We start from the raw sequence: 23,595 nt of genomic DNA on the forward strand, positions 1-23,595 counted from the left end.
AGGAGAAGAATCCCAGCGGACGGCGAGCAGAGCACCGTCGTGCCTACCAGATGGCATGGCCGGGGGCGCCGCGGCTGCGCTTTGAGGCAGAGAAGACCCGGTCAAAATTGCTCTGGGCTGGCTGTTGTGTATATTAGGGAGTTGATTGCATTTATTTATTTATTTCAGGGGTGTGTATGTCAACTTTTTGCCATCTAAGCTCCTTACAATCTGGGCCCACTTGTAAGAAAGTGATTAAACGGCCCAAATCACCCGATCAGTGCTTTTTGCAACGACTTAAGTGATTTTGCGGTGTTTTTTGCAAAGGATTAACGAGTTGGTGGTTTTCCGCAAACCTAGCCGCAAATGTGGTACTCACCCAAAACTGGTATGCTTTTTCACAATCAGCCATACTATGTCGTAAGGCTAGAATCTACCATGTTTATGCCCTCACACACGGCGACATGTTTAAGGTAGCAGACGAGGTCATGATGATCCTGAAGCAGCAAAACACCAGAGCAATAAGGCAGATGTCACAAATGAAGAATGCAATGCAGTTGGACATGTTCAAGTTTGCTGACCAGCTTTTCAAGTCACTGCAAGGGCGATTTGTATGCTGCCGAGCACGCGGGTTCACTGATTGCCCTGTATGAGGTAATGTTTTTGATTTAGTCTCATCCAAATGAATATTAGGTACCCTCTCCTGTTCGCTAACAAATGTCTTTTGGCTAATGTATGCACCTGCTGGCACGCCGAATCCTGCGGCTTTCAACGCGCCTGCTGCGCAGAAGATTCATGGTCATAGGCTGGAACTATCAGATTGCGGAGGTTCGACTCTCACCCGCAAAGCTACCCTTTTTCTTTTCATCTTCAACTAGCCAGTCACATTTTTTAGCTCGCGCCATCTCCTGATCCACCGCGAACCACAGATTAAAATCGCGGGAGAAACGATTTCGCGGCGGCCTCTCCCAGCAGCTATAGCGGCTGCCATAGCGCGCAATCACGGCAAATAGCGGAAATTTTTCTGACGGGAGAGATGATTTCCGGAGGGTTTTGCTCATTGCTGAACCATTTACAGGGAGTTGCGGAGGATTTCGCGGCAGCAGCCATAGCGTAGCGGCAAGGCTCCTGGGCAGCTATAGCGCAGCTATCGCGGCTATTTCGCGGGCTATTTTAATCTATGCCGCGAACCCTCTCCAGCAGACTTCTGGCGTGATCAAATACCACTGCCATACAGAATTAAAATTTGTCAGCAATCAGAGAGACACTGAGATGAAAAGCCCTGTTATTAACAAGTGAAACTACAACCTTCAAATATTTCAGGATTGTTTATTGCTCGGTCAACCATATCTAGCGCCGCAGCAGCAAGTGTGCGCACGCGTGCACACTGTTCTTCATCGGGTATTGGAGGAACCCCTGCACCTGTATGGCTGTACCGTTACCCCCCTCTCACACTCGAGCTGGAAGAATCCCAGTGAACCGAGCATCTACACAGCAAAACAATGTTAGAACCAACAGTTTTATTATTGCATGTGTTTCTTTAAGTTTACAACTTTTTCTACTATCTTAGTTGTGTTTATGCCTCACATTCATGTTCCAATTTTGCCCGTTCGCCCGCCACAACCCCATCAGGAATTCCAATTTGGTTGCCAGTTCCAGCAAACGCATTGTACTCATCTGTTTCCATATTCCCGGCACCTGAACTAGTACCACCCAAACCAACTTAATCTTCATTTCTGAACTCCAGCCGCCGCCTTAGCCTGCACATTTCTCGATCTCAAGGCCTTGTCCCTATAGCAAAACACGAAATGGTGTCACAACCAGTCTCACTAACATGGTTTGTGCTAATTGGCACAAAAAAAACCAATCAACAACCTGTAGGATTTGCATTCTCAACGCCATTTCTAATGTGAAGGCCACCTTGCACCCCACTGCCACCCAAGGGATGACCTGCAGTTTTTTTTTGATAAAAGGATAAATACTTCTTCCTAAGGTACTCGATCTGCTCCTGTCACAAAAAAAGGAAAAACAAATGTTTTGTAATGAATCAGTATTTTGCTGCAATTCCAACTTCTCATCGATGTGGCTAAATTTTATTTGTTTTTCCGAACCTGGTCTTACAGTAGATCTCAGGTACAGACCAGTGAACTGAAGGATGTAGTGCCCGACATACGCCCCCACTATCCTCCCTGTGGTCATAATCTCTGGTTATATATTTCGGTCATGCATGCACAACTGTTAATGGTTTCACTAATTGCATGGGAGCAGTTCTCACCAAAGGGTACACGAATTTCCATTCGGTCTTCTCAACCAACCCAGCACTGAATATATCGTTGAAAAGGGTACAGAACCAAACATGGAATTGCTTTGCCAGCCCCTCATGCTTCCTTTTTATCCCATCCGCCGGATCTGTCTCCGTTGGGTCAAGTATCATCATAATCTTCTTCTCTGTATCCAAAATGTATAACGACCAGCAATACATAAATAGAACCGGGAACATGAAACTGAAAATTAGTTTTCACATGTAGAATCAGTTAGCAAGCAAGCCACAATGCATCATAAACTCTACCCAACAACGGCCACAATCACTGCAGATGGTCCACCTACCTTCTTTAGCCAGTCAACTCTGTAGCCCATCTTTTCAGAGTTCATCATCATGGTGATGTAGTCCCAGTCCATTGCAAAGCTCTTCCTGCATGACATCCTAACACAATTGAGTCGTCAGTTCAAACTCAAAAAATTCTGGATCACAAAGAATTGAAATGAACAGACACAATACCATAAACTGTGGATCGAAAATGCGTCTCCATCTCGCAAGCCAACCACAGTTCAGGACCACGGTACATCCTTCGTTCCTTTCCACTTAGCATTCGCTCTATGCATCTCATTATGTTTAATGTCACCTCCCCTCCAGGAGACAGTTCATCTTTTAATGTCATGACCAGATGCCACAACAAGCAGGGGATGAAAGTTCTTGAATCATTTCCTGAAATAAACAACTTTCCTAGTCATGTTGTTTTGGAACGCAATTCGAATGAAAGTATTGGTATTAGTTTTAATTCTTTACTTTCGTACCATGCTTTCGCTGCACCCATTCATCTTGCCAATGAACCGAAGCACATCGGCATCTGATGGTTCAGCATGATTGAGTCCAACTGAAGGGGGGTACTTCTCGCCCAACACACTCCTTGCTGACTAATCAGCCTCTGTATTACCATTTCCAACCGAAGAACCTAGCCCGCTGCCACGAGTGTTGACCAGGTATCAGATACCCCATATCTCCAGATAGTCCACGACAGTTTGCTGCTGCCAACATACATGCTTAAGCAACGCAAACGGAATTAATTAGGCCTAATTAATTAAGCTAACTTTTTTTGTCCACCCAGGGGCTTCTGGGTTAACCCTGTCAGTGTACCGCGCTGATGCAGTGGGCGATGTCTCTCGCCACTGTCGGTCTCCGCGGTTCGTCCCGCCCGCGGCACCAGCACCGACATGCTGCCCGCACCTCTCCGGAGGCGAGATTCTGTTCATCCTTCCCCCTCCGGATTCGCCTGGGCAGGCGACAACAAGGCAAGCGGCACTGGATTTGGGTGTTCCAAACTGTCAGTGAACTCCTCCTGTAGGGGAAACCTATACAAACTCGGCGCTAATGGCGTCAGGCCACTCACCAATAATCACACAAAACAGAAAAATCCGGTGGAATAACACATTTTTGCGGTACTCATATCCACTTACCGGTCGATGGCATCAATCAGGACCTCAAGTCCGGCATCTTCCATCCCCTCCGGTGCCGAGATTCAAGCCGCCGCCGCACGACCAGCAAGCATTTCAGTGGGGAAAGAAACAGCGGGGGCCAGAGTGGGGCAGTCTGGATCCCTTGGTCACGCTTTGTTATTTTTTTCACAACAACCCACATCGTCATCCACCGTTTGCATACTTCTGATTTGTCTGCTCCTGCGCACTCATGCGAGAGGGGCATGGTGTCCTATCGGGAGGGGCACTGCCCAGGCGTAACCTGAATTTTCACCACACCAATTATTAATGCGGAACATGTACATTTCTGTTTTGGGGGTTTATTATACGATGTTTTTTGCTGATTCAGTACTGCCAACATCCTTGATTGTTTGCATCTTGTTTACAGCCAACACTTGTTTTCAGTTCACATAACAGTGTGAATGAATCACAAACAAATATGCATCAGGGGATCTGTTCTACATTTTCTTTGCACATTATAATGAATTAGCAGAAGAAAAAAACATCTGAATGGATAACAGAGTTTTTATCACCACACAAAAATGTAGGACAGTACACTGTAAACTTAAAATTCAGTAGTTCAGTAAACCATTTAGTCCAACTAGGGGCCTCTGGGTTAACCCTGTCAGTGGATTGTGCTGAAGCAGTTGGGGATGTCTCACGCCGACGGCGCTCGCCGCACTTCTCCGCGGCAGCTCCGCTGCCGCCAGCACACTGCCCACATTCAGAGGCATCAGTTCCTTCACACTGCCACCCTGAATAGCTCGACCTGATTGCAACAACTCAAGCGGCACCAGATCTGGGTGGTCCAAGCTGTCGGCGAACTCGTCCCTTAGAGGAAACTGCGGCAAACATCCCCAGCGAGACGCCATTGAAGTCAGTCATTCCATCCCCAATCACGTTGAATCCCCAAGCAGCTCATCCCTACCCCCGAGCTCAAATCAAATCAAAGGGGAAATTAGATATTTGGCGGCATGCAGATCTACTTACCGGTCGACGGCGTGTTGCAGGAACTCAAGCCCGGCCTCCTCCATCATTAGCTGCCGCCGGCGACTCTCGCCGCTGCTGCGGGAGACTGAAGGAGGCCTGGCTCAATCCAGCGGCGTAGGGTCACTGAAGGGAGGGGGGGTCTGTTTGGGCTGTGTTTAAGTTTTCATTTTTTTAATCGGGTTATTCATGCTGCACACAAACCCATCAGATTTTTGGTTACCCAAAACATCTCAGGAAATCTATAACGTCCTGTACACAGTTCATGTTCCTAGCTCAGACGAAAAGGTAACTACCTAGGCCACGGATCAGGATTGGCGCCGTTCGTGCGGCCTGCCAATGCTACAAATTGGGCCCACATACACGGGCTGTTATGTAGAGTATATCTCAATTCTTTAATTACCAGTCTGCCTGCCAAAACATATTGTTCAGATCCCAAGACTTTTCTGGACCGTGGCGATTTCAGATGCAGCTGAGCCCAGACGCCGAATCGCCGCGTCCATTGCTTCCTACTTATATTGTACCTTTTTGTTGTATTGTAAATTTGCACATTTGGAATATATTTCCTGAACTAGAATGTTGTGAGCCTTGATTGAGCTATTTATGTCATTCTTTTGCCGAATATTGTGTTACACTTAGATTAGGTAGTTTTTTTTTAGTGTGCACACCCTCCATTTTATTCCTAGCTATGCCACCAGTGTGAACTAGAAACTCTGTCTAAAATCACAGCTGAAGAATAGAAATAGCAGGCTCTCAGTATCATTTTTTAGTACAAACGCATAAAGCATCATCCACATGGAAGTTCTTTCTACTCATAGGTCTCTAGTACTTAATCTTTCCTGAATCATGAATAACTAGAAGTAGAACGTTTGCTTTGATCGGCAACATGATTTCCATATCCATCTGCATGGGGATGGTAGGCAGTGGATATTGAGCCTGCCCACAGCTCGAGAGGAACGTTGTTTATGCACTGTCATAGGGGAAGTTCAATAAATTCTAGTTACAAACTGCATGTAGTTAACCTTGTTGGGCATATTTTATCTTTTAGAGTTGGGATGCAAAAATTCCTATGTTGACGAATCACTGTTTTTTTTCTATTTGCTTGCTGAATACCCACTGAAACCTAGATCGGCTAGTCCCCCCCCAACAAACCTATCCTGTGACCTTCTCCCTTGGCCGCCGCCGCCCGCCCGCCCCACGATCTTGCCGGCCCGCGCCTGCCCCCCCCCCCCCCCGCGACCCTCTCCCTTGGCCGGCGCCGCCGCCCGCTCGCCCCACGATCTTGCCGGCCCGCGCCTGTCCCCCTCCCCCCCGCGACCCTCTTCCTTGGCCGGCGCCGCCGCCCGCCCGCCCCACGATCTTGCCGGCCCGCGCCTGTCCCCCCCCCTCGCCGCGACCCTCTCCCTTGGCCGGCGCCGCCGCCCCAGAATCCTGCCGGCCCGCGCCGCCCCACAATCCTTCTGCCCTGCGACCCTCTCCCTTGGCCGGCGGCGCCGCCCCACAATCCTGTCGGCCCGCGCCGCCCCACAATCCTTCCGGTCTGCGACCCTCTCCCTTGGCCGCCGTCGCCGCCCCACAATCTTGCCGGCCCGCGCCGCCCCACAATCCTTCCGGCCTGCTACCCTCTCCCTTGGCCGCTGTCGCCGCCGCCCCACAATCTTGCCGGCCCGCGCCGCCCCACAATCCTTCTGGCCTGTGACCCTCTACCTTGGCCGCCGCCGCTGCCCCACAATCCTGCCGGCCAGCGCTAGCGAAAACCTTGGGGTTAATGCATCTTCATTTTGGAAATTGAAATACACAAGCCTCGAATTTTTCCTACTCTTAAATTAAACTTCAATTGTTTGCATCGCAGTTCCTTCTCATTGGTTGGCTGTCTAGTAACTTCTACTTCGACATCATGGGCAATGGTACTCCTTTCAACTCCTATGCCCCAATTGCCATCATTTTTTTGATCTTATTTTTGCTGATGGCTTATAAATAGTCTTTCTTTTCTGATTTCATTTTATATCTACAATTGCAACCTTTTATTTGTGATGATTTTCCTAATTTAGATACATATTTCTTTCCATATTTGAAAAACTTGGCCAAACAATACTTTCCAGATTATACATTAAGACTAAATAAAATTCTGGACCTTATTTAGCAGTGACCAAGGGGGGGGGGGGGTCGCCACTGCCCATCAACCATCACTTGTAGGTCTCAAATATGTTCATACACTTAGCACACACATAGTACCTTAGTTGCTCATCATTTAGATCAAAGCTGCCTAGGCACCTACATGTTGTTTCAGCATATGCATGTGATTTAGTAGGATTAACAACAGATGCAATTTCATTATTGGGATTATGTTCTTTTCAAAATGAATGATGAGCAATTAAGGTGCTATGTAGGTAAACTTATGAAGTATAAAAAATTTCATTGCTTGCAAGAGGAAGCTTCGACAAATGCTGAAACAACAAACCAGAATGTTTGGTAGTAGGTTTCACAATCAGAGTACGTTATTGAGAATCAACATGTTCCTAAATGACTTAACCAGTTTTCAAGGCTAGTTGTTATCCAAGACAAATAATAGGGCATGCCATGTTTCTAAATAAAATGCTACCATAAGTCCATAACCTGCGCATGTGTAATAGAAACGAATAGATCGAATGCAAAATAGGATTAAGATTTTTTTTACAAACATAGTACAAACGAAGGCCCTCGGAAACACACACGCACACTCACCCCTATAAATGCAAGCACTCACACCCTGTCGCTGTGAGCACCTCTGAGAGACTGAGCCGGTAGATCTTGAGATTGTCGAAGTCGCCTCATGCATCTCATAGTTGACGAGCATGCTACCATTGAAAGAAAGCACCAAAAAGCCTGGAATCAATCCGGGAAAATGTGGGCACCAGTGCCAAATCTAGGACTTGGAACCCGGGTGGACTGGTTCCACCACAAAGAATCTAACCAACTCAGCCAGTTACCAAACATGGTTGAGATTTTAAACACACTGACAGTAACATACTCCTTCCGTCCCACAATGTAAGATGTTTTTGCAAATTATGTTAGCTTGTAAAAACATCTTACATTATGGGACATGGGGAGTATTTTGTAGCGAAACAAGAGATGCAAGTAAGAACATGTTATCATACACTTGTGTAAAGGATGAAAATCTTGGACAAACAATACCTTCCAGATTATACATTAAGACTAAATAAAATTCTGGACCTTATTTAGCAGTGGGCACAATACTGTTCTATGATGACTTTCTTTGTTGTCACATCCAAGGTACCTCATCTAGGTTAATCTTGATTATAAAACTCAATCTACGTATTTCTTCCATGAATTACTAAAAAATTTGGCCTCACAAGATTGTTGGTTACAAACTTTAGAATTGAAACCTTTTTTTGCACTTCTTTGTTGTGAGGGTCAATGAGTGTCATCTAGGTGAATCTTGACTATAAAACTCAATCCTCTTTTTTATTCTCTGAATTACTCTAAAGTTTAACCTCACAAGATTGGCTGGTTAAAAACTTTAGAATTTAAACCCTTTTCCCTCTACTTTGAAGGTAACCACATGATGCAATGGTCGGATCAAAGTTATCCGGTTCCAAAATTAAGATGAAGTGAATAGAACATGCATTGCTATGCAAATTTGAGTCTCTGTTGACCTCCAAATAATTTGAAACCAAATAGGATCTAACAGTGGTTGTACCAAAGAGACATGCGAGATGTCAGAACTAGACAAAGGCACCTTTAGCCTATCAGAAGGTTGATTAAAGTAATATGGCTATATATTACCTCTAGGTGATTCCTAGTGATAGAGTGAAATATAAATATGGTGCGACATTTATTAGGTACTAAACATGATTTACAAGAATGTAAAACAACACATTATATTTCTAATGCAATCATTTTTCAGACGATGATATGAAGTCAGTCATTGGTCGCATATCTCCGTCAGCCCGTACAAGTCTATGGGATGGTGTGATCCAACTTAAGAGCATCGCGGTGTTTGTGCTCGCTTTCTTTAGAAGGTAAATAAGTACCATGATTATGCTTTCAAATGATTTTTTTACATCATTCTTACCATTGATTTAGTATGATGTCTCATTGTTCTGTCTTTAGACAAGTAACATATTTTGTTTCGATAACAGACAACCTTATACATGTAAAAATGATTGTTGTTTTGCACTTACCAAATTGGTGTTTTGCTAAAACATCTTTCGATTTGTTACAATAGTAGCTTAAATATCATGGAGCACGGAGCAAAAAATTGTCATTGAACTATTAACCACAATAGTAGCTTCTAAATTGATGTGGCTTCCTTCTATTAGTGTCTTAGGTATGAGTGAAAAACATATTCAATCTTAAAAGACAACAGATAAATGAGAGCAAAAAGGAGTATTATTAAAATTTAGGCATGCCTTATATACTGAAATGAGACTGAAGAAGCAATATGCCCTTTAATCATATATGCAGAGAGGCATGCATCCATTCAGTAAATGTTTGAATTATAAGCATGAACTTGTATGTTGTACCACTTACAATGATCTGTTCTACCAATTGGTCCATAATTAATTCACTACTGCTGGGAGCATGTATCATCTGAATGGCTTTGTTTCTTTGTTCCCAGAGAGAATTCATAACTCATAAATTGACCGCCATTGACACCACCTACAAAAGAGTGGCTCAACATTCTTTATCAATCCCTCCCTCTTTTCGATATCCTCTAGCGACAGAACAAACACCGTGAGACACAACTTAATCAACTATCATATATGCAGAGTAAAACACACCGCCTCATGCTTACTCAAGAACATGCATGGTGGACCAAGAGTCGAAAGTGAAGTTTTAATAGAATTTTAAAATCGCCGATGACAGATCAAAAGCAGATTGTGAAATTTAAACATTATCAATGAACTCCATCAGTCAACCTCGTTGTTGTTTCTATCCACCTTGACCTCCGCCGCAAGAGGCTTGTGCCACCGGCGCGATGGCGGCTGGTAACCTCCTCCTCCTTGACTTGACGCAGGCGCCGGGAGTGAGCAGGGCAGGACAACGGCGCCCCAAATGTGCAACCGTGTGAGCCCGTCGTCGACGCGCTCGCTGTGCACCCCTGCCACGAGGTGAGGCTTGCGCGCTCCCCAGTCTCCCGTCATATTCCCTTCCCCTCAATCGAGCTCATCTCCTTCATCTCCTGCCCATGCCCCCATCGCGACGGGATTGCCGATTCCTCCTGCATAGAGCCTCCTCTGCACCGCCGACAGCGTCCTGGCTAGGCAGCACACGCGATAGTGTGTGCCTGGGTACTGACCTTTCCGCAACACATTCGACGAAGTCTTGCCCTACAACGGTGGCGATGAGCGTCTGCTTGGATCTGGATACTGCAGATGTCGTGGCGGCTGCCATGTGCAATGGAGAAGGCGCTGGCTTGCATCAGTGGCTCATGTCATCAAGCAGGTGCCTCAATCAATCTGTCTGCTTAGCTCACAAGCGCCTCAATCGATCTGTCGATCCAGCTAGCTGCTTAGGTAGCTAGATTTGTACGCGGGTGTTACCTTGGCCTCGTGCTCTGTATGAAGCTACCTCGGCCTCTCGTGATCCATATGAAGCGTCCCGTGGGATTGACCTCCTTGTCCGGTGGCTCCATCAGTTCCTCCTCTGCCTCCATGGGATCCGCTCCCTCGTGAGCCAATATTTAGAAGGGAGGGGTGGGTCGAAGGCAACGATGGATGCAGAGTTCTCCGAGTCTAGGTCCTGACTTTTTTGGGGCCAATCCAGGTACTTAGGTGTGCATGTGGATGGGGTAGGCCGAAGAAGGCCCAATGCAGCGATGGCGCGACATACCAAAATGAACGGACAGAGAACCAAGAAAGGATCCTCCCTTTTATATTATTCAATTTAATTAATTAATTATATTATACCCTCATCTAACTTATGTTTAATATAGAAACGATCAATCTCCACATGCTTCGTTCTATCATGCTGGACTGGGTTGTTGGCTATGTTGACAGGAGAGTTCTTTTCAGTTCTGACAGGAGATTGCTTGGTCACAACATCTTAGTAAGGCCTACTGTCATGGCCATGTACTCTGCTTCAGTTGTCGGTCTAGACACAATGGATTGCTTCTTTCTCCATGACACAAGGTTCCCTCCAACAAAAACACAATATCAAGAAGTTGATCTTCTATTATCAAGGCAATTAGCCCAATCAGCATCACAATACCCCTCTACATTCAAGTGTCCATTGCCTTTGAACCATAGGCCTCTTCCATGACTCCATTTTAGATAGCGCAATTCTATGTGCTGCCTCTAAATGCCCACTTCTTGGGTCATGCATGTAGCGGCTCACCACTCACAGCATAGGATATGTCAGGTCTGGTGTGGCACAAATAGATGAGTCGGCTGACAACCCGTTGGTAGCTCTCTCGACCGGATCTCCTGACTGTGCACATAGCTGATGGTTTTGCTCAATCGGAGTTTGACGCAGCTCGGCACCCAACATACTTGTCTCAGTGAGTAGATCCAATACATATTTTCTTAGAGCGAGAACTATTCCTTTAGCAGAGCTTGCAATCTCAATTCCCAAAAAATACTTGAGTTGACCTAGATCCTTAATCTCGAATTCTTTTCTCAACATCACCTTCAGCCGACTTATCTCTACATTATCGTCTCCAGTGATAACAATACCATCCACATTAACTGCAAGGACGGTAATATGACTCTCTGAATGCCTATAGGAGTATAGGACACAATATGATCCCCATGACACTGTTTATAACCCATACTGCATATGGCTCGTCGGAATCTATCAAACCAATCGGTGATTGCTTGAGACCATACAGACTTCTTCAATTGGCACACCTTGTCCGTGGTGCTTGGACTACCAAAGTCAGGTAGAATCTCCATATAAACTTCTTCCTGAAGATCTCCATGCAAGAATGCATTCTTGACATCCAACTGATGCAATGGCCAACCAGAGCTAACAACACAAGAAATAAGAGCTATTATTGTAGTCATCTTTCCAACGGGTGCAAAGGTTTCATCATAGCCAATCCCATAAGTTTGACCTTAGCCCCTTGCCACTAGTCTTACCTTGTACCGTTCTACTTTCCCTTCCAGGGTTTGCTTCACGGTATACACCCACTAGCAAGTATCTTCCTGCTGGAAGAGAAACAAGATACCATGTCTTGTTCTTCTGAAGAGCTTTCATTACCTCCATCATGGCCTCATACCACTTTGGATCCTATATTCCCTTGGGATCACAACAGATTGTAATGAAGCAATTAAAGCTCTATACCCTGGCGACAGTGAGTCATATGCCACATAGCTTGCAACATCATGCTCAAAATTGCACCTTCCAGGAGGCTTTCCTGCTTTAGCTTGTGGTTCTTTCCTGCTTTAGCTTGTGGTTCTTTCCTTGAGGCAATAGGCAAATTCAATGAATCATCACCTATGATACAGGGCTCACTCTTAGATGAGTCCACTTCGATAGGCATTGAAATCTGCTGTTTAAACTGGCATCAACCAAGGAGCTTATAGACACCAAACTAACAGGAAATGATGGAACACATAAGACCGAAGACAATGTGATACACGAAGTGTATTTCACAGTGCCGATCCATTTGATAGAACGATAAGTTCCATCAACGACTTGAATAATCTTTTTATGCATAGGTGGATGTGGAGCATATGATTCAAACTCACTCCACCTTCCTGTGACATGTGCTAATGCTCCAGGAGTCTAGTATCCAGTTGGAACAAGAAGTTTTATTTGAGGTACCTTTGCCAATATGAGCAAGATTAACAAGATTGCCTAGAACTGTTGTTTTTCCACTTTGGTTTGGAATTTCTGCAGTCCTCTTTGCCCGTCTCAATTTCTCTAACTCCCCCACTGAGGGTTTAAGCATCTTACTTGATCCTTTTGCACTCAAAGTTAGATTGCCATTTTTTCCTCAAACAAATGAGTGGATTTTTCATGTAGCTTCTTAATTCTTTGATTTCCCCCCATTGTTCAATGTAACTGAAAAGCACCAAGAGCCTCTTCTCTTCTGCTCTATTGTATCTTCTCTTGCACTTTACTTGAGCAACAACAGTTAAAAAGCAGGTTAAAAATCCACCTGTCACAAACACCAACCACACCTCCTAGAAGTTCTCCTTTGCCTTCTTTCAGCAACCAGCGGAAAAAACAGCTCCTTCTCTCCACTAACAGATTCCAGCAACACACCTCTTCTCTGCTTCTTGCTACAGTACTCACTGCACCAGCTCCAGGGAGTTAATTGCTCAAAACCACCACATTTGTGGCTAGGGTGCTCCAAAACTACCGCTTTCGTCAAAAATCACAAAAGACCACCACTTCTGCGCCAAGTGGATAACAAATCGCATTGATTCGAAATTGAGCGTGTCTAACAGCAAACCTGATGGTTGGGACCGCTGATGTGGGCAAGACTAATCCTAGTCGATCTTTGACCAACTGAGGTGGACTGGGGGTCCCACCTGTCAGCTCTCCTCTCCTTCTCTTATCTCCTCTCCTCCCTTCCAACATGAGCGGTGGAGGAACACCAGCGGCGGCTGACCCTGCTAGCTCCGGCGAGGTCGAACCCCCGCGCTCCAGCATGCTCCGGCGTGGCCGAGCCCCCTCTCCCCCCTGCCCCTGACCGCTCCGGCGAGGCCGAACCCTCGCGTGCCCACGCCCCTACTCGCTCCGGCGAGGGTAAGCCCCTGCGTGCCCGTGCCCCTTCCTCCCTGCGGCGAGGCCGAGCCCCCGCCTGCCCGCGCCCCTGCTAGCTCCGGCGAGGCCGATCCCCTGCGCGCCCGCTCCATCAAGGTCGAGGCACAGCCAGCCCGCCATCCCTAACAGGTGCCAGGTGGTCAGTCACCGCGATGCCGCCTTGCAGGGTGGATCCGGGAGCTGGTGCCGGCGGGAGCTCGTAGGGCGATGCCGGAGAAAGGTCGAGCGCAGGGGAGACGACACCGCAAGCGCGGGGGAGGCCGACAGGCGCGGGGTGGGCTTGATCCTCGCGTCGAGACGGGCACTCAGCCGCGGGATAAGGCGGGCGCGGGGTGGGGCTTGCCGGGGAGGCGAGCGCGAGGCGGCGGAGCTTGCCGGAGGGCACCCCTCCTTCAGCTCGGCCTTAGCCGCCGGTGGAGCTGGTTAGAAGGGGAGGGAGTGAGAAATTTGAGGAAGGAGGTGTGAGGCAGACAAGTGGGACTGCCGTCCACCTCAGCAGTCAAACTTTGACTAGGACTAGTCTTCGCCACATCAGCCCAGACAGACGGGTCCCACCTGTCAGTTTTCCTGGTAGACACGGCTCAATATTAAATCAGTGTGATTTGTTACTCACTTGCCGCAGTGTTGGTGGTTTTTTGTAGTTTTCGGCAAATTCCGTAGTTTTGGAGTACCCTAGCCACAAATGTGATGGTTTTGAGCAATTAACTCACCTCCAGGTGATAGTAGCCGTAAGGCTTCACCCAGCTCTCCTTTCACCAGCACAAACCAACACCGCAGGCCTGCAGATCCTTCTACTTGCACGCGCTGCTGGCAGCCGTCTTGGCTGAAGCTTTCGATTTCGAGCAGCCACACCTCTGCCTCCTGTTGCTGCCCCCAGCACCCATGACCTACAGTACCTGCATGAGCCACAAGAAAGGGCCCCAGTCCCAGATTGCACACCACAAGCTTCAATGCCGACCTGCTGCGTTGCCCCATTCTCCTGGCCGCAGGCACCTCTTCTCTCCGCTCTAGTCCACCACCAGCAGCGCTTCTCTTCCCCTTGCTCCAGACCAGTTCCTCTCTGCTACAGGCCATGGCTCTGTTGCAGCTTCTCCCATGTGATTTCCCCCTCACTCCAGGAAGCTCCACTAGCGCCAGAACCTTCCTCACCCGCAGCTACGAGCACCACCTTTCCTCTCGCCTCCGGCGATGGCTTCAGCCGTAACCTGGGTCTGATACCATGTTGTCTCTTTGGTAAAAAATCTGGAACACTCTCTTGCTCTCTAGCTACAGCCCACAAGTATGACTAGATATACACAAGGGCGGGCCTTTGGGCCAAACCCATACACACACCCCCGCACATACACTCAGCCCAATATATATCCTTAGTTCCTTACTAGGATGTTGATTGGTAGAAGTTTGCACCGTGCTTCTAAGTTATGTAACTGCTTTACTACTCAATCCAGTCAAATCTCCATTTCCTTACATAATAGGTGTTGAAGCCTTCAACTGTAGGACGTGAGATGGTTTTGGTCCTTTAGGCATCACTTTCATAATAGTACAGGGACAAAACATACATTTTCTATTGGTACTAATGGGGCATAATGTCAAAAAGGAATTTGATAGCGAGAGGCCAATGAGGTCAAACGAGTCAAACTCCAACAAAACGAGCCTTTCGTCATATTATTGTATGAATTACAGAAGGTAGTTGTAACATGTTAATTATTTCGGGGTTGAAACATTTCGTTGTTGCAACATCTCCACTACATATGATTCTATTTTTTGTATGTAACACGAGTTTGCATATAAACATTTCAGGGTTTAAAGATTTTTTATACTGGTCATCAGATAGTGTATATTTCCGTATGTATATGTGGACTTCTGTTCATTTCTTTTTCCTGCTCAATTATTCCTTGTACCATTTTTAAGTGGAAAATAGTAGGGAAGACACTACTGCCCTTCTAGAAATTGTTTGATGGAAAATGTACAATGGAGGGTGGGCAGCCAGAGCTACCTTACAAAGTATCTAAGTACTATTGCATTCCCTCTTTGAGGCTAGGTTTTGCTCTATACGTATCCTTAGCAAAGTATTCTTTGAACATCCTAAAACATTCATGAATGTTAGGTGTGTCACCATCAAATATGATCATGTTACTGTGATTCCATTAGCTCCAGAATACAAGAATAACCATCTCAAAGAAGCATTTGTCTTGGCTACTGTGTTTACTTCTTCTAACATATCCATGAGTTGCATGTCCAAATTCCACTCCTGGTTCAACATCCACCAAAAGTTTTGGCCAAATCACATCCAAAAAATAAGTGTTGCAGTCCTTCCCCAAAAGATCTCTGTAACTCTGTTATAGAGCCTATCAAGTAGGAGTGAGAAAACAGCCTATGTTTACATTCACAATATGGCTTCCATATCCAGGACATAGGGGTGGGATAAGGATCATGATTGGTTGTATTCTTGTAACTTTGTTGCTGGAAAGTTTTGTGGGCAAGGGTCTTTTTTTTCCAGCAACAAAAAACTTCGTTGCTAAAGACCCTTGCCCGCAGTGAGTTTCTAGGAACCATCATCATCAAAGTAGCTCAATTGATCATGAATAATGACAAGGTTGTTGCATTGGGAGGATGCCATAGAAGACAGGGGAGGGTGAAACATGTCACATATAGATTCATAGGTTAAGGCCTTCTGAATGGTGGTCTCCTCATCAATAGTAAAATAGTGCAACTGGGGGGGGGGGATTTAGATTGCATAGTATGATCAGATATACCATGTGTCCTACCAAAACCTAACAGTATCACCTCTCCCAACATCACATTTAGCCAAAGGCTGAAATTGGTCCCATGGAGACATACAATCTCTCCACCAAAAGGAGCAGCATCTGCCAAAGTGTTGTGGAGGCAGACATGTCAGAGTAATGAGCTTGCTAGATGAAGTTCATCCAAGGGATGTTCTGCTTGTTGAAGAATATATATACTCTCAGATGAAGTACCTCTACGCCACATGACTTGGGCCTACATGCAAGACCTCATTTGGCAAGACATTTACCTTGCTATCAATATCTTTGCCTACATAGATAACATTTGTACCATTTTCTTAGTGAAGGTCTGAAGCATAACAAAATTGATATATATATGGTGCTTTAATTGCTTTCTGCAAGTTAGAATTAATATAATTTGTCTTTGTACGACAACACATGTCTTGAGTTGATCAGATTTAATGATAATCTGATGTGCATAGTGTATTTATTTGTTTCCACCGTAATCATACAGTAGGAATATACCTGTTTCTTAGATTGAGAAATAAATATTTAGTTGTTGTGAATGGTGGATGTTCGAACCATGTTGTTTCTTATTATAAGATATCCATGTGTTCTTTTTGCAGTGGGGAAAAAATTCAAGATATTGTCTGGCCGAAAACCATAGAAATCGAAAGAAGAGTGAAATGGGGGGATTTTAAAAAATTCCTCAAGGATCTTCGTCACTCTCAAAACCGGTCGATAATGGTAAGATTATTTTCTTACATTATAGATGATTCATCCTTGTTCTTATGATTTGACATTCTCCCCCTATAGGATTATTTACTATTGTGTTGAAATGAGTTTGAAATTGTATGTGACATACCTAGAGAACTACTCCCTTCGTTCCTAAATATAAGACTATTTAGAGATTTTAATATGGACTACATACAAATGTATATAGCGTATTTTAGAGTGTAGATTCGCTCATTTTGCTCCATATGTAGTCCATATTGGAATCTCTAAGAAGACTTTATATTTTGGAACGGAGGGAGTATGTGTTCTGTAGCGTCATTTTTCTTCCATCATAAGTTTTACTAGTTGATGAAACATCACAGAAATAAACCTGAACTAATATTTACTTGCAATCAATATTCTATTAGGTAATTTCCCTCTGCTTGAATGCTGAGTCTTCGAAAGATGGCTTAGAGGGAATGAAGGAGGTAACGTTGACACTTGATTTTCCATTTCCAGCCTTTGTAAGGTATGGACATTCAGAATATTATATTTAAGGTATTTATGACACTGATGCAGGTTGCAAAGATGTTAAAAGTGAACAAAAGAATTGGTTTAGCAACAATAGAAGATGATACATGTATTTATGTATGTCCCGGACAGAAGGAGATAATAACAGTCCTTCAAAAATATGGTTTCTGGAAAGGCGCGTCAACAGTCCATACAAACCAAGACTCTTTAATCGGTTTTGTTGTACGGGACCGAGGATCACCGGTAAACACAAGCAAGGGAGAGATAAGCATTGATAAAATACAAGAAATTGGGTTTACTCATGTGGAAGCACAACAAGTGATATATGGTAAGCTTGTATTATCTATTAGTCCACATACATGGAAGTCTTATTCTCTCACTGTCCTCCTCTGGTAGTTGCTGATCATGCACATCATCCTTCTCTTCTTTCAGATCAACGATCATACCCTGTTCACCCTCTTCATGTTACAGTAGATGATGGCATATATTTTCGGCGTCCTCCTCTGGTACTAGCAGAGCAAGGTGCATATCGTCCATACCCTCCTCCTGGACTAATAAGTCATGACTTTCATGCTCGGCATCCTCCTCCTGGACTACCAGGTCAAGGGTTACATCCTCGACATCCTCCTCATGCCCCAGAATGTCAAGGCGTCTTTCACTCGCATGCTCCTTGCGCAAGAGACCAAGGTTTCATTTCCCATCGTCCTCCCAATTTTGCACCAGGATATTTGAGGCCCTCAACTGGTCATGTAAACAACAATGGTATTTCTCCTGACTAGCAACATTGGATGTTTAGCGAATGGCATGAGACTGACTATGCTATTACAGGTTCACTACACTTGAGGCCACCTAGTGGTTCTGCTTCTGGTCATGTGTGGCCTCCCATGTCGCACCCAAGGTCCGGGAACGATCTTTATGGTTTTGAAAGATCGAAAGGTTTCTCTCGCTCTAGCTCCACATATTACTCTAGATACAACAATGGCTCAGGTAGCAGGCCTCGCAACTAAAGTCAATGATGAAAGCGTAGCCTTGTCCCAGACAACATTCTGAATGATTTATCTTAGATTGGTGTATTCGGAAGTACAAGCCAGACACCAAGACATGGATTCTTGTTTCCTTTTCCTTTTGGACCAGTTACTCCCAATATCTGCAGAACAGAATTCTTGATGTGTACAATGATGTATTACTATGTACCAACTGGCATTGCTGCATGTATCTTAAGATTTGGTGCTCAATGATGTTATTATGTATTTTTCTGGATAAGCCCTAGGAAGTTTTCTTCTGAATAGTTGAAGTGTGTCATAGACTCATAGTGAACTACTACGGTATGATAGATATGACGATGGAACAAGTCCTCTAGGTCTCCTCCCTGTCCTGGCGGGCTTGTTCTACTAAAAAGCTTGTCAAACGCCTCCCTCCTTGTCGACTGCCAGAGAGCTTTCGCAGGATGCCAGCCGGTTGCCCAATAAGCTTGGCTCCGAATATAAAATCTGCAGTTGGAGTTTCTTAGGTGGTGTTGCCGGTTGTGAGTGGTTTTTCCCCACATTGGCTGCTCTCTTTATTATAATTGTTCCCTTGACATAAATAGATATTTTAAAAAAAATCGGATGCTAAGTGTCTATTAAAAAGCTAGTTCTAATGGAGAGTTTTAGGGAGGTTCCATCACTGCAGTCAAGAGGCTGTGTAACAGAATGGCCCATGAACTAGCTGCTTACTCTAGGAGATTTGAGGACAGTGTTACTGTTGCTGATGTCCCAAGTTCGCTCAGGTGCCTCCTCCAAGGAGTGTTGTAATGCTAGTCAGTAATGTAATTCGCCTGGGCCTTCTATAAAAAAGAAGTTTTGAAAAGCTAGTTGATTTTCATTTGGGTAACAGTCGGTTTTTCACCCATTCTGTTTTTTTTTTGAGGGCACAACGTATATGTGCGCACATTTCCTCTGTCCTGATTGTATCCCTTCTCGTCTGCCTTTGATTTGGGTCATAGCCAAGTTTCCCCCTACTACTAACTGGCCCAAAACTTGAGAAAAGAAAATCTAACGGTTGTGATCTTCTGGACCCAATAAGAGCAACTTCAACAGCTCACCTAAAAAACTTTCCGTAAAAGTCGTTTTACAGGATGTCTGTATAATTTAGAGGAACTTGTCAGAAGACAACTTTTTTTTAATTCCTGTAAACATCTTTCACTAAAATCATTTCTCTTATATTTTTTCATTAAACAAGCCTAGCTAATGGCCTATGGCCTGCAAGTCAGTGACACATGTGACGGTGACTGACAAGGTGGCGTGGCAGCGATGATGATGGTGGCCGGCGAGGTGGTGTGGCGCCATGGCGCGAGGGTGTCCGGGCATGAAGGTTCAAGCGGTTTCAGGCCGCCAAAATTATACATAAAGATCATCTTTCCACAAACATAAGGAGAGTTAGCGGCAATTATAGAGGATCCCGTAAAAAAAATTAGGGGAGCTATTGAAGAGCTATTTTTGCCTCAACCTCTTGTAAACAATTGTGTTTTTAATCATATGGGAACTGTTAGAATTGCTTGAACACCCGATGGGTAAACAACTTTGGTTGACTGCTCTGCGCGGAAGGCTGAGCCTACATGGGTTGATGGTAGACATTTGTCTCTATAGTACTTTAAGAAAATATATAAGTTTTCATGTTTTACTTTTCTTCTCTTCATCTCTTCGTCCAACATTCCCTGCATGTGATAATCAATCACCTTAATCTACCCCCTAACCAATTTTATTTTAATTTATTTGCCAATCTTCTCATCAAACTATAAGATAAATCACGAGCACGATTTGAAATATTACACAATCACATTAATATAGGCAGGTAATCATAAGTTAAATATTATTTATACTCCGTTGCAATGCACGGACATTGTCCTACTAAAAAAACGCACCTGTTTGTAAGAAAAACCTTGAACACGAGCATATAAACAATGGGACAACTAACGTACCTGTGCATGCTGACGACACATGACAAAGGAAAAGAGTAAGGCAAGATACTCAGATCTGGAGAGCTAAGATGGTCCCTGAGGGAAGGGTCACATTGTTGCCGACGGCCCGTATTGCACCATGTGAAACTGTAATTGACACCCCTTGTCGGTGTCAAAACCGGCAGATCTCGGGTAGGGGGTCCCGAACTGTGCGTCTAAGGATCGAAGGTAACAGGAGACAGGGACACGATGTTTACCCAGGTTCGGGCCCTCTTGATGGAGGTAATACCTTACTTCCTACTTGATTGACTTTGATGAATATAGGGGTTACAAGAGTTGATCTACCTCGAGATCGTAATGGCTAAACCCTAGATGTCTAGCATGTATGATTATGATTGCCTCTACGGACTAAACCCTTCGGTTTATATAGACACCGGAGGGCCTAGAGTTGTACAGAGTCGGTTTACAGAGAAAGGAATTTTGACATCCGGACGCCAAGCTTGCCATCCACGCAAAGGAGAGTCCCATCCGGACACGGGGGAAAGCATTCTATCTTGTATCTTCGCGGCCCCTTAGTCCGGCCCATGTCACATAGCCGGGACGCCCGAGGACCCCCTAATCCAGGACTCCCTCAGTAGCCCCTGAACCAGGCTTCAATGACGATGTGTCCGGCGCGCAGATTGTCTTCGGCATTGCAAGGCGGGCTCCTCCTCCGAATACTCCAAAGTAGTTGATCAACAAGAACTTTGTCTGGATTTGTTTTAACAGTCACAACCTGACTGCCACAAAGGCATAATACTTAATCAAAAAACACGATATGTCTTCACTGATAGTTTTGCTGGCGAGACGTTACGTCTGGCCTCTTTATTATTTCGAATCATTTTTCAATCTCCCGTTTCGCGTTTCGAGACGCAGCCTCCGGTGACACGTCTTGTCAAAGCAGAGATCGTGTCCCCTTATCACAGGATTCTCATTAATACGGGTTTGAGTAATCCAACCATGCTGTCCGCACGACCCGTTGGGAATAGCTGAGTTTTAAGGCTCGTGGGGGGACGCTCTATATTCACTGCCTTTATAAGGAGATAAGAACCCACCTTTTCACCCCATGCCTTCTTCTTCCTCAGCCCATCCGCCCTCGAGCTCCAGCGCCCAAGCTTCAATCCTTTCCGTCCCCAGAAAACACTCCAGCCATGTCCGGATCTGGAGCGCATGGCAAGTGGATGGCCTCCTCCGTCACGGAGGGGAACATCAAGGAGCTCCGGGAAGCGGGGTATCTAGCCAAGGAAATCGCCCACCGGCTTTCGGCCAAGAAGCAGATCGTCCCTACTCCGGAGCCCAATGAGAGGGTAGTATTCATCCCTCATTTCCTTCGCGGATTAGGGTTCCCCCTCCATCCTGTCGTCCGCGGCCTTATGTTTTACTACGGGCTAGATTTCCATGATCTAGCCCCGAATTCTTTCCTCAACATTTCGGCGTTCATCGTCATGTGTGAGGCATTCCTCCGCATCCCTCCCCACTTCGGCCTATGGCTCAAGGTCTTCAATGTGAAGCCAAAAGTGGTGGATGGTCAACACGTGGAGTGCGGCGGCGCCATGGTGAGCAAGCTCCCCAACGTCACTTGGCCCAAAGGCACCTTCGTGGAGACCGTGAAGGGATGGCAGCAGGAGTGGTTCTACGTCACGGAACCCCGTGACTCCACATGGGCCGCCGCACCCGAGTTCAAGTCCGGATCTCCACTGTGGCTGACATCCTGGCTCAACAAGGGTCCGGACTAGGCGCCATCTGACGAGGTGATGACGCTGCAGAAGCGCATCAAAAGTATGGTAGACAAGAACACCAGTCTTGCCAGCGTAGTCCAGGTAATGCTCTTTCGCCAGATTCTCCCCTGCCAACGCCAGACTCAGCATATGTGGGAGTTCAATCCTGCCGGTCCCCGGACCCTGCAGCGGTTCTTCGGCAGGAAGCACAAAGACATGTGGAAGCTGCTGTTCAAGACCCAAAAGACGTGGCCGAAAACGACCGATGACCTCGGCCTTGACTGTACTCACGCCGCGTCTCTCGTAAGTTTTACAATAACTTTACTATTTGTAAATCCAAGGGGCATACTAAGCTTTCCATTCTTCCCAGAGGGTTGGACGAAGAAGGCGGAGCGGATTCACTGTCCGGCTCCGCTACCTGAAGACCCAGTCATCCCTCTGCTAACGAGGATGCTGGTTCCGGCACCATATCAGGCGCCGGAAAAGAAGGCCAAGAAGAAGGGCAAGGAGGCCAAAAGTGGCCTCCGCCGCAAAGGCGCTTCGAACGTAGTGTCCGAAGACACCGAGACTCACTCCTCCCCCGATGAAGGCGAAGAGGAGGAGGAAGAGAGTAATTCTCCCCTTAAGGGGGAAAAGAAGAAAAGGGGGGCTTCCGCAGACCTGGAGGTGGAGGCGTCCAAGAAAGGGAGAATCTCCCTTAGGGATATTTCCGAGTCAGACGCCGACGACATCCATGAGTGGCGCCCCAGGCCGAAGCCCCTGGCCGGATCGTAAGTACCCAAAGGCACTTGTACTTATATATATACATCCGATTTTCCGCTTTGTGATTTTAATAGACTGAATTACGTGCTGCAGTCCGACTCGCGTTCTCCCCCAGCGATCCTCATCTTCGGGGAATTCGCTGGGTCCGAACATGATGGATAGCGAGTCGCCTCCGCCGGCATCCCCCCAATGCTACGGACAACGCTAAAGTGTTGTCCCGAAGGACCCTTCCGAGTCAGGGAGAGGTGCGGGAGGCCATCAAGGTGGCGCCAGAGGGCGATACCTCTGTTGTCGGACACAGGGGGGAATCGACCCCCATGGAGACTGGCGACGGGGGCCATGCCCAATTCGGCCCCCAACCGAATATTATTCCAGAGACCCACACGGCTCCGGAATCAGGTGAGCAGCCTCCTTCGAAAGAAGGGGGTGCGCCAACTCCACCGGCGACCTCTGTCCATCCGGAGGCACCGGATACTCTGGCAGGAGCGCTTCAGAGCGCTTCCATTGTGGAGGAACACCGTATCCTTATGGGTACGGTGGTTGAGAGGGTTCGGTCCGCTAAAAGCGGATTGAACGAGGCATGTGCTAGCCTTCTGACAGGCTTTGAGGTATGTGATGTAACTATATGAAAAGAATGCATGTGTATAGATAGTAGCCCCTGAGACTCTGTTCGGCGTTCATGAAGAAAGGCCGGACAGGGGATCAAAAAGTTTTC

The 23,595-nt window shown here is 46.1% G+C and overlaps 1 protein-coding gene and 1 long non-coding RNA gene across 3 annotated transcripts; one reads left to right on the top strand and one right to left on the bottom strand.

The window, feature by feature from the left end:
• Positions 1-574: 574 nt before the first annotated feature.
• On the bottom strand, positions 575-5,020 carry LOC109782228 (uncharacterized). Of its 2 annotated transcripts, none has more exons than XR_006670756.2 (11): positions 4,723-5,020; positions 3,715-4,574; positions 3,055-3,609; positions 2,759-2,965; positions 2,587-2,671; positions 2,255-2,427; positions 2,091-2,168; positions 1,855-1,987; positions 1,567-1,770; positions 1,288-1,466; positions 575-1,205 (listed from the first exon to the last, which is right to left on the bottom strand). It is a non-coding gene; the product is annotated as an uncharacterized lncRNA (long non-coding RNA). The 2 variants fall into 2 exon arrangements; XR_002237463.3 differs by having other exon boundaries at positions 2,587-2,683.
• Positions 5,021-6,023: 1,003 nt separating this feature from the next.
• LOC109782248 (uncharacterized) lies at positions 6,024-18,612 on the top strand. Its single transcript, XM_040399996.3, has 8 exons — positions 6,024-6,483; positions 6,572-6,626; positions 8,627-8,741; positions 16,805-16,925; positions 17,321-17,380; positions 17,472-17,751; positions 17,856-18,185; positions 18,252-18,612. The coding sequence occupies exons 2-8, from the start codon at positions 6,617-6,619 to the stop codon at positions 18,428-18,430; spliced, it is 1,095 nt and encodes a 364-aa protein (XP_040255930.1). The 5' UTR covers positions 6,024-6,483; positions 6,572-6,616; the 3' UTR covers positions 18,431-18,612.
• The last annotated feature ends 4,983 nt before the right edge of the window (positions 18,613-23,595 follow it).

The sequence above is a fragment of the Aegilops tauschii genome, chromosome 2 (assembly GCF_002575655.3).
Source record: "Aegilops tauschii subsp. strangulata cultivar AL8/78 chromosome 2, Aet v6.0, whole genome shotgun sequence".
NCBI lineage: Eukaryota > Viridiplantae > Streptophyta > Magnoliopsida > Poales > Poaceae > Aegilops > Aegilops tauschii.

Excerpts from the sequence above, each read along its gene's own strand:
- LOC109782248 (XM_040399996.3), top strand. Across the intron at positions 17,381-17,471 it reads GCTTAGAGGGAATGAAGGAG|GTTGCAAAGATGTTAAAAGT; the intron begins GTAACGTTGACA and ends ACACTGATGCAG. Across the intron at positions 18,186-18,251 it reads TGGTCATGTAAACAACAATG|GTTCACTACACTTGAGGCCA; the intron begins GTATTTCTCCTG and ends ATGCTATTACAG.